Source organism: Mytilus edulis, chromosome 3 (genome assembly GCF_963676685.1).
Source record: "Mytilus edulis chromosome 3, xbMytEdul2.2, whole genome shotgun sequence".
Lineage (NCBI taxonomy): Eukaryota > Metazoa > Mollusca > Bivalvia > Mytilida > Mytilidae > Mytilus > Mytilus edulis.
In genome coordinates, this window is record NC_092346.1 from 44,690,031 (window position 1) to 44,701,354 (window position 11,324).

The following is an 11,324-nucleotide window of genomic DNA, read 5'->3' on the forward strand; positions in this document are numbered from 1 at the left end:
CAAAACAGAAAATGATGAACACTAGATTATTTTCAGCAGTACATACATTGGATTGAGGGTCTGTGTATTCACATTATTTGTAAAACTCTCCTTATTCCTGTGAAGCGTGTGCTTTACATCGATGCTTGAGCTATGCTTTACATCGACGCCACAGTACTTCAACCAATCAGGGAATGTTTATTTGGGGCATTCGACCTATTTTAACTCAGATTTTGGCACATTTTAATCGAAACTATAGAAAAATGGAATATTGTACACAGAAAATGATGAATACTTTTAGCTAAAGATGAATTGGATGGGGGTTCTGTGTATTCACACTATTTGTACAACTCTCCTTACTGATGCCATATTTTGGAATTTCCGTGACCTAAATGGTTCGCGAAAATTAATATTTTTATATATAGTATAGTAACTTTAAGAATTCTTTGACACCATGGAATAAATGAGTGTCCTAAACTTTTGATAGTCTTTTAAATTTGTTTGATAAAGTAAGACCCATTTCTCTACTGATTTGTATTGAATGTTCAAACGGGTTCAGTGCTAAAACATGTTTCAACATAAACACATGTCATTGGGTCTTTTCTAAGTCAGAAACCTTGTAGTAAGTTATTTTTAGTAATTCAAGATGCAAAATCTCAACATACCTGACTAACCCAAGGCAAAAGTTTGTTGTTGCTGTTATTCATCTATTGGTCACAGTTGTGTAAAATGTGTTAACCACATAACAACAGTTAATTTTAATTTTAGAAGATGAAACAAATGTAATATTTACTATAGTGAAAACCTTAACGCTATGCTGAATATGTTTTCTACTGATCAAATGGTATAGGATTTTTTTCTAATAGTGTAACCATGACTCCATGATAATCCAAAAATTTATTAATAAAACTTACATAATAACTTAAATAAAACTAAGTTTACACTAAATGAATAAAAGTATGAATTCGCAAGACTTCTATTTTAGGATGATATCAACCAAATTAATCTGTATGATATTGGTAAAATCCTTGATTTTTTTAAAAACTTATTAATGCAAAATTCTGCTTCTGCTTATCAAAATGTAATCACTAATTAAATATAAGAAGATGTGGTATGAGTGCCAATGAGACAACTCTCCATCCAAGTCACAATTTGAAACTTACCCTTCCGGAGCACCTGAGATCACCCCTAGTTTTTTGGTGGGGTTCGTGTTGTTTATTCTTTAGTTTTCTATGTTGTGTCGTGTGTGCTGTTGTTTGTTTGTCTTTTTCATTTTTAGCCATGGCGTTGTCAGTTTGTTTTAGATTTATGAGTTTGACTGTCCCTTTGGTATCTTTCGTCTCTCTTTTGTAGAAGTAAACCATTATAGGTCAAAGTACGGCTTTAACACAGAGCCTTGGCTCACACCGAACAGCAAGCTATAAACGGCTCCAAAGATGACTAACGAAAACCATTCAAACGGGAACACCAACGGTCTTATCTATTAAAAATACCAAGAAGCACTTATAAAACGCATCAACAAACGACAACTACTAAAATTCAAATTCCTGACTTAGAACAGGTACAAACAAATGCGGGTTTTAACGTTTTGATAGGTACAAACATTCACCCTTATCTGAAACAATATTGTAACATCACAACATAGAAAGACACTCTATAAAGTATCAATTGAAATAGCCTAACTCAATCAAAAGACATATTAAAACATTAAAGTGAACATACACTGAATGATTACATTTGATCTATGGGCTATTTAAAAAAAAATGATGCCAAAGTGTGACAATAAAATTGAGAATGGAAATGGGGAATGTGCCAAAGAGATACAACAACCCGACCATTGAAAAAAAACCAACAACAGCAGAAGGTCACCAACAGGTCTTCAATGTAGCGAGAAATTCCCGCACCCGGAGGCGTCCTTCAACTGGCCCCAAACAAATATACACTAGTTCAGTGATAATGAACGCCATACTAATTTCCAAAGTTTACACAAGAAACTAAAATTAAAATAATACAAGACTAACAAAGGCCAGAGTAAAAAATTAAGTCATTGCTAATCTTTTTTCTACCATTTTTCTTTAATCCAGAGACATCCAAGTTTACAAAACTACCAAGGGTTAATGCAAAATAATAAAAACAAAAATTTTAACAACATTTTACTCATAAGAATTCATCAACTTTTCAAAGGAAACAACAAAATTATACAAGACAGATCGGCTTTCTCATTACATTGTAAAGATGTTACAATTATTTTAATAAAAAATCATGTTGAATTTTGTTATAGATGAGCTACATCAGAAACTTGTCAGGAGTGTAACAAATGTTACACTCCTGACCATAATTTATCATGTTTATTGCTACCATATTTTAACCTGAAACTGACCTGAAATCATGTAGAGTCTTTATATTTCACATATTATGTTAGTGCACAATTGAGAACAGGTTAAACATTTTTATATATTTCTTACATATTTACAAATTTTGCTAATGGTCTATTTAAAAAAAAATGGCTTTCCTTTAAACCTTGTTCAGTCTCTTGTTTGATACTATATATATGCTGTTTTTATGTCAGATAATGTATTATTTTAAGTTTGCTCGTACTACCAAAGATGGTAGCAGTATGTGCTCTGTATATAAAAAAAATGTGTGTAACGCTTTAAAATGTTTAAGTGTAACATTCATGTTATTTTTTATAGAAACAATGTTGTTATTATTGGTTGTCTTTTCTTGAATTTGAGTGTGAACACCATCTGTTGCAGATTATCAGTAACAAACATGCCATTATTATGGCCTTTATTGCTTGTTTATGCTCAATACTTGTATGTCAGGACTGTAACACATTTAAACAAGCTAGTTCAATTGCAATTTTAGTTCAAAAATTTCAAAAGTAATGATGTAGACTTGTATTCTGTGTTAAGCTGAGGTGTAGTAATATCATTTTATAACAATTGTCAGCTTGTTTTTCTGCCAATAACTTAACTTTGCTAATAAGATTAGAATAAAGCAGTTTTTTGTGTTACACTCCTGACATTGAAGTATTGAGCATACAAAAGCAACGAAGGCCATAATAATGGCATGTTTGTTACTGATAAACTGTAACAGGTAATGTTCACTGAAATTCAAGAAAAAACAACAACTATAACAACATTGTTTCTAAAAACAATTCATCTTAACCAATTGTTACACTCCTGACAGACTTGGGTAGTCTTCTTATTGTAACCATAATATTCCAGTAGTAGAACTTCTGGTTCAACTGGATGCACTTGTGCCAAGCTATGATACTAAACCAAAAACATAAACCGTGCAAGATGTACAGAAACATGTTATTTCACCTACAAAGACATTTTATGGCAGCATATTGACTTTTACTAACATTTTTTTTTACACAAACTTATTTGACTTACCTTATGAGGCTCATACAAATGTAAATATATGGAAGAATTGAACAAGAAATGATAGTCAAGATATAATAGTTGGATGAAAGATATTGTTTGGTAGTGTATATGCCCTTATTTATTCTATATCATCAATGAATGCACATGCTTTCTTGTAAATGTCACACTAAAAGCGTTACACTCCTGACATTTTGAGGTACATTTTGGACAATATTTTTTAAGCAGAGCACATACTGCTATTATCTTTGGTAGTTAGGACCAACTAATCATAATACATTATCTGACCTAAAAACATTACAGATATAGTATCATACAAGAGACTGACAAAGGTTTAAAGGAAAGGCATCTTTTTTTTTAAATAGCCCCTATGACAAAATGCCACCTATTAGAATAATATACACAGATAAATAAAAATAATTTTGTGGTATACAGTATAAATAGACAATGAAAATATTGTTTGAAAAAAATAGAGAGAAGAGATACAACTCACATAAGTAAGCAATAAATAACAAATACAATATTTAATACAAATAGTATCAGCAGGTCCAATTAACAAGAAAGTTTCATTTGAGAGTACTTGCTGGTACTGACAGCTAGTTAAAAGCCAAAAACAATTAATAATAAAAAAAAATCATGCACCAGAGCCTAAAATCAACTAAAACACATCTCAGGAATTAAGTATTTTAATGTCATGGACAGTCAAAGTAAATATGACTTGTGCAATACAAAAGACTCATCAGTGACGCTCGAATCCAAAAAAGTTTAAAAGGCAAAACAAAGTACTAAATTGAAGAGTATTGAGGACCAAAATTCCTAAAAGTTTTGCCAAATATAGCTAAGGTAATCTATTCCTGAGGTAGAAAAACCTTAGTATTTCAAACATTCAAAAGTTTTGTAAACAATTCATGTTATTTTGTCAATGAAAATTTTACTTACATATGTAAATATAAGAACAGAGATCCAATGGCCCCACCGTATTGCACATATTTTCTTGTACAAGTATAAGGGTGATAACCCCCCAAAAAACACACAAAAAACATCTTTCTTCAAACAAATTCATGTTTCATTTTCTACTTATATATTGAGTGTAAAACGATTGCCTAAATGGTGATATCAAAATCCCCTTTTTTCAATTTTTCATTTTAGAAACATTAAACGTCCAGACCTATGAATTTAAACTACCTTAGACTTCGATCAAGTTGAAAAGAAAAATGACGACTTTAACAAAAAGAGTTAAAAAGAAGAAGAAGAGTTGTTTCAGTCAAAGCTCTTTAGAAGCTTTATATGAATATCATGATGCCTTGAATATTTCGTCATCTTTGAATAATGAACAACTTAGGTCATGTGAAAAAAAGTTAATCAAACTTGATAAAAATGAACTTGAAGGCTTTTTTCGTCTACACTTGCCAGACAGTCGTTGTGTATTTCTTCAATTTCTTCATTTATTTTGCAAACATGGTCAGGAAAAGAAATTAACTTTTGTCAAAGTTCAACTAAATGTAATGCTACATAGTCTTACAGAAAACGATAGGTATAACATGTTTGACAAATACCTATATCAACGACTAAAAACCAAGTCAAACTTAACAGAAATTGATTTGTTAACTGACCAGATTGATCCACCGCATCAATTTCTGTTGAAACTATGTTACTGGAATATTTTCTGTGCTAAAAAAGACAGTGAAGGTTGTAAAGAATTTCTAAGAAAATATGCCGATGTTTTAGTGTCAAATATTGAAGCATTGGCAACAAATTTTCAGTGGTCATTTTTCACGCATGAAAAAAGGCATCATATTTCCTGCAAAATACTGCTGTGTCTTTTAAATTGGAACATATGTGAAGCACAAACCCAAATTACTCTTCAAAATATTGAAAAACCAGCTTTTTCGTCAGTTGACTTAATAGCTGATACATCAACAAACTATTCATTCACAGAATTCAATGTAAGGACAATACTGTACAAATTATTGTCAACTCTCTCTGAAGATGCTTTATTTAATGCATTTAATTACTACCTTGAAGACATGTATGCAATGAAATCAGAAATAACAGATGATGACTTTTGTACTGATAAAATAGACCCATACAATGAATTCCAGTTGAAGCTTTGTTACTGTGAAAAACTGTGCAATGTCAGTGACGATGAAAAGTTTATGAAATTTTTCAGAAGAAATGCTTATTTTTTAGTTTCACATATTGAGGAAGTGGTTGAAGGGAATACCATCAAGTTAAAACTTGTTTCCTGCAAAATACTGCTTTATCTAGTACAGATGACAACACGAAACCCACACATCCTTCAAAAAACAGTACTGCAGGCTTCCCCTTCTGTTACCTTAAAAGATTATTCCCCAAACGATACAATAAGGGGTTTATTACAAACATTGTTATCGGTACTTTCTGAAGATGGATTATTCACAGTATTAAATAACTACCTTAAAAAACTGTATCTAATCAAATCAAAATTAACAGAAGATGACTTTTGCACTGGAAAGATAGAGCCATACTATGAATTTCTGCTGAAACTGTGTCACTGTGAGAAACTGTGCAGTAAAAATGATGATGAAGCTTATAGGGACATTCTCATAAAAAATGCTGATTTGTTTGTATCACAGATTCCAGAATTGCATAAAGGAAATAAAACAAAAATAAAACTTATTTCTTGCAAGGTACTGTTATGTCTTTTGAATTGGAACATCTGTAAACAGCAAACAAAATTCAGCCTATCAGAGATTCAGATCAGTGATATGCAGACATCTGTCTCATTCATATCCGAAGCAGGAAAGACAAACAAAAGTGTATGTACAATGTACAAAGTAAGATGTGTATTGCAAAACTTATTATCAACTCTGACAGATAATGATATTTCTGAAGTATTCAATGACTACATTGAACAACAGTATTCTATGAAATCAGAAATAACTGCAGATGGGTTGTGTATTGGCGAAAAAGGATCACATCATGAATTACTGTTGAAAGTTTGTTTCTATGAAAAACTGTGCAAGGAAATTGATGTTCAAACTTTAAGGAAATTTTTTAGAACAAATGCGGATTTTATAGTAAAAGGGATAAACAAATCGGTTCTTAGAAATCAAAAAAAATTTAAACTTATTTCTTGCAAGATACTGTTATGTCTTTTAAATTCGAATATCTGTAATATTTCCATTTTTGAAGCAGAAAACACAAACAAAAGTGTATGTACAATGAACAAAGTAAGATGTGTATTGAAAAACCTATTATCAACTCTGACAGATAATGATATTTCTGAAGTATTCAATGACTACATTGAACAACAGTATTCTATGAAATTAGAAATAACTGCAGATGGGTTATGTATTGGCGAAAAAGGATCACATCATGAATTCAAGTTGAAACTTTGTTTCTTTGAAAAACTGTGCAAGGAAAAAGATGTTGAAACGTTAAAGAGATTTCTCAGAAACAATGCGAAGTTTTTGGCAGCACAGATTAAAAAAGTGATACTAGGAAATCAAACAAAAACAAAATGGATTTCCTGCAAGATACTGTTATGTCTTTTAAACAGGAATATTTGTAATGATAAAACCGCAACCTCACTAACTGTACAAAATGCAGTAACACAGGATACCCCTTCTGTTCCTATAGTAGCTTATACATCAGCAAAACACTCTTGCATAGAAAATACAAAAACAACATACTTGTTTATAGAAAATTCAATAACAGGTATATTGCAGTCATTGTTATCAGTGCTTTCGGAAGAAGAAATATTGAAAGTTTTAATTGACTATTTTAAACAACTGTATAACATGAAATTAGATGTCAGAGACGATGATTTTTTTACGGGAAAGATAGAGCCATATCAAGAATTCCTGATGAAACTATGTTACTCTGAGACACTGTGTAGTGAAAAAGACGATGAACATCTGAAGAAATTTCTACGAAGAAATGTTGATTATTTAGTTCCACAGATTAAGGAAGTAGTTGATTTGAATAAATCAAAAATGATAAAATATGTTTCCTGCAAGATAATGTTGTGTCTTTCAAAATGGGGCATATGTTATATGAATACGTCAGACATATCTCTTAAAACTATTTTAAGTCAGACACTAACCCTTAAAGCAGACTGTCAAGATCTTATAAATGAAAATGCTCCTGTTTTTTTATCAATGGTAGACACAGTTATGACAAAAAATGATATTCCAGTACTAAATGAACTTTGTAATGTTCTTCTTTGTATCCCTTACAATGAACGGTACTTTCATGATGTAGCTGATGCAGTTAACAAATTAATCAGGTGCCATGCAACACAAGAAGGAATGGGTGAGTTGGTCTGTAATTGGATTACCACTTTAGGATGCAGAATTTTGAAGCACTTGAATGATAACCAGAAGCTAGATAATGTTATCAAAATAGAAATTGATTTTCAGAATTTGAATAACTTAATGGAAGATTTATTTACTGATAATTGTCACGATAAGATTATATATTGGCTTATCAGGGATCATTTTCGCACGTCTGAATGCTGTTATTCATATTATCATAGAAATGATTTCGTGTCAAGATTATACCAACTATGGACAGATAAAATTAAATGTAAATTAAAAACAATACAGTTTTCAAACGAGATAAGAAATAAAGGAAAGGAGGTTTCAATCAATAAACATGAAAAATTTATACCTATGAAGTTTTTACGATCTAATAATACAATGAGTGAAAAGAATTTCATTGCTGAATGGGAAGAGGACCTACAAGAAGATCATCTGAATGCCCAAAAAACAGAAGCTCAACTTAAAGAAATTAAAATGATAGATCAAATGGCAAATAAATTGAAGCTATTTCAAATTTTTGTACTTTTCATGATTTCATTGACAGCAGGGACATCAACTGGACACCACAAGTCAGCAAAAATGAAGAAATACTTGACCCTTAAATATGAATATGACAAGGCAAGTCTTTACCTACTATGGTGTTCAGGGGATATTGAAGTTCATCCAGGGCCATGTCTGAAAAAGGCATCATTGATTCATCATTCGTCTATAGAGAGAAGGTGGATTAACAATATTAGTCAAAAGCTTATTAAACTATTACCATCAAATAAACAGTCAAAATACAAAGCAACAAAAATTAGACGAAATGACAGAGAGAACAAGGAGCACTTAAAAACTTTGTTGACAAAATGCCAAGACGAAAATGTGCAGGTACAAAAGTTGTACCTATCTGAAATAAGAGCCTGGGAATCAATGGAATATAAGCTTTTACATAAATTGTTTATTTACCGATGTGAAAATGAGATTTTGATCTCATCAATCCAAGATTTTTTTACTAACGGAGGCAACACCAACGCTCTAATAGATCTCAATATTAGCTTTATTTCTGAACTTCAAACAAGTGAAATTGCAAAGACCAATATGGATGATCAGAACCCTAAAGACAAATCACAAATTATGGTCTACCTCACACGTCATATAGCTGGAATTTCAATTAAATGTGCACATGGAATTGACCCTGATGCCAAATTTGATGGACTTTGGGACTTACCATTGAAAAACTGGCCTAAAAATATAATACTTTTTGATCCAAACAACAGAGGAAAATATAACAAGAGAAAGTTTGGAAAAAAACTCATATCTGATCAGGAACTGGTTGATTTACTTTTAACTCTCCCTCAAATAACCTTTCCTCAGAAATACAAAGATGTAGTGGATGCCTATAAGGTCATGAGGAAAAGCAAAAACAAACAACATAAAGCAGAACTGTGTAAAATTTTCATCAAAACCAGAAGCTTGGAAAAAATTGATTTTTCCCTAAAAAGTCTTTGGATAAATGGAATATTTACAGATGAAGTTCATAATACTATTATAAAATGGGTGACAACTGGAGCTGTAGAAAATGGAGATGATAAAAAACTGTCATCAGGAATCATTGATGGTGAAGGACAAATTGGACGGCCTCATATTTTAATAAATATAAGCACAAAATGCATTACACTCTCTATAAATCCTGTTACTGAATCTAGTTCGCATGTTAGGTATGACTTTCCATTCAATGATGAACTTGTTCTATTAAAGACTATGGCTACTGTAGTAAATCAAAATAAAATACAAGAACCTTCAAGTGACTTTCACAAAAAGTTCACTGCAAAGAAATCCTTGAAATTGATACCAACATCAGATTCAAAACAAACAGAAAATCAAACTGAATCAATCATTATTCCACAAGAGGCTATGGATATGATAAATTCATATACTGTTATTGACCGTAGTGGGAATGTACTATTTGAAAATGGCAACACACTTCCAAGTAAAATATTGACTCAAGCAACTGCTCTTAGTTCAATGACTCATTTGGAACAATCAATCTCTTCAAAATTTCAATTCAATCAATCACTAACACAAACTGGACAACAAGTCTCCATAACGAGCCCACCTGATCCATCAAATTGCAATGAAGATTACCTAAGAAAATCAGCTATGAGTGTTAGGGATGTCTCACAAAATTTCGATATGTGTACAACAAACTGCCATACAACCAATATTGAATCATTGGATTTAATATCATCCATCAATTCAGAGGTAGTTCCTGATTCAGGGCACCAATTCAAGGCTTTGAATGGCAATCAGCTCCAACTAACTGGTTCAAACTACAGTTCAGATAATAGTAGCAATCCTGATTCACAAAGTTACTTACCTGTTGGATCAAAGAGCAAGGTATGTTTTGTTACTGGTAAAAACGTGAAATTTAATTAATGTGATAGAACAAATATTTAACAGGAATCTCTTCTGAAATAAAGAATAAAGAATGAGACTTTCCATTATTACAAACCTGATACTGTCTCATTTTTGGGATAACTAACAATATTGCAATACTTATTAAATTAACAGAATCTTTAACAAATGGTAACATTTTGTTGATATAATGATTGCGACAAAAGATGCAACAGTTAGTTTCATATACCTATTTTCAGAAAAGAAAATGCAATGAAGAGAAAAATGGTAAAATAAAAGAAAGGAAGAAACAATTATTGAGTCCTCATATGAAAGATAGGACAAACCCGTTATCAGATCAAGTCAAACAGGTACTGTTGAATCAAGAAATACGTTTGTGACAAAAAAGCTTGATATTTTTTATCAATTGAACAGACTCTTAAATTGAAATGCAATACTTTTACCACAATACTTTAGTCTGAGCTTAAAAGTTGAACATAATTAACCAATGTTAACCCAAGGTTCTAAACAACATATCCGAATACATTCTATTTTGTTTTAAGTTTTTACCAGAATTAAAATTCTATATATTCACTACTGATCTATGGTTTTCAATCTGATAATTTTTCTTTCTTCTTTAAGCAAACTGAGACTGACATGAAACAGATGGCTCCTTTCGAAGACAACTCAATCATAGTAAACACAAACATGAACCTGTTATTGAACCTCCATGGCATTGATTTGGAACAATTTGATTTTCATTATTTATCTTCTCATTTTCTTGAAAACGAGATTATAAATGATCAAAGTAATGATTATAATAAAGACCCGTTGGAGACCACTTATCAAGAGTCAAATGACAATACTATGACTAACCTGGAGGATTTTTTAGAAGACATGATTTAACATAAATATTGAAAGAATGTCACACATTGGATCATATTTGTCTATTGGGTGATGTTTGCATTATCTTTCTAGTTGATAACATTCCAATCAGCCTTTTGGTAATTATTGGGTGACAAATAAAACTTCAATATATATATATTGTATATATAATTCTATCATTTTTGTTTTTGTTTTATTACTTCTAGTATGTATAAGAACAGTCTATCAATTTGTACTACATCATTTTTTTGGCTCGCCAAGTGCACTTTTTTCATCAATTTAAGTCTGTCGTCGTCTCTCAATCTTTTACAAAAATCTTCTATTAAACTAGACGGCAAAATATAAACAATTTTAACCATAATCTTTATTTGGGTATTAAGTTTTTAAAATG

General features: G+C 31.2%; 1 protein-coding gene across 1 annotated transcript; it reads left to right on the forward strand.

Annotated features, from left to right (window-relative positions):
* The first annotated feature begins 4,545 nt into the window (after positions 1-4,545).
* On the forward strand, positions 4,546-11,063 carry LOC139516605 (uncharacterized). Its single transcript, XM_071306801.1, has 3 exons — positions 4,546-10,051; positions 10,309-10,419; positions 10,691-11,063. The coding sequence occupies exons 1-3, from the start codon at positions 4,583-4,585 to the stop codon at positions 10,952-10,954; spliced, it is 5,844 nt and encodes a 1,947-aa protein (XP_071162902.1). The 5' UTR covers positions 4,546-4,582; the 3' UTR covers positions 10,955-11,063.
* The last annotated feature ends 261 nt before the right edge of the window (positions 11,064-11,324 follow it).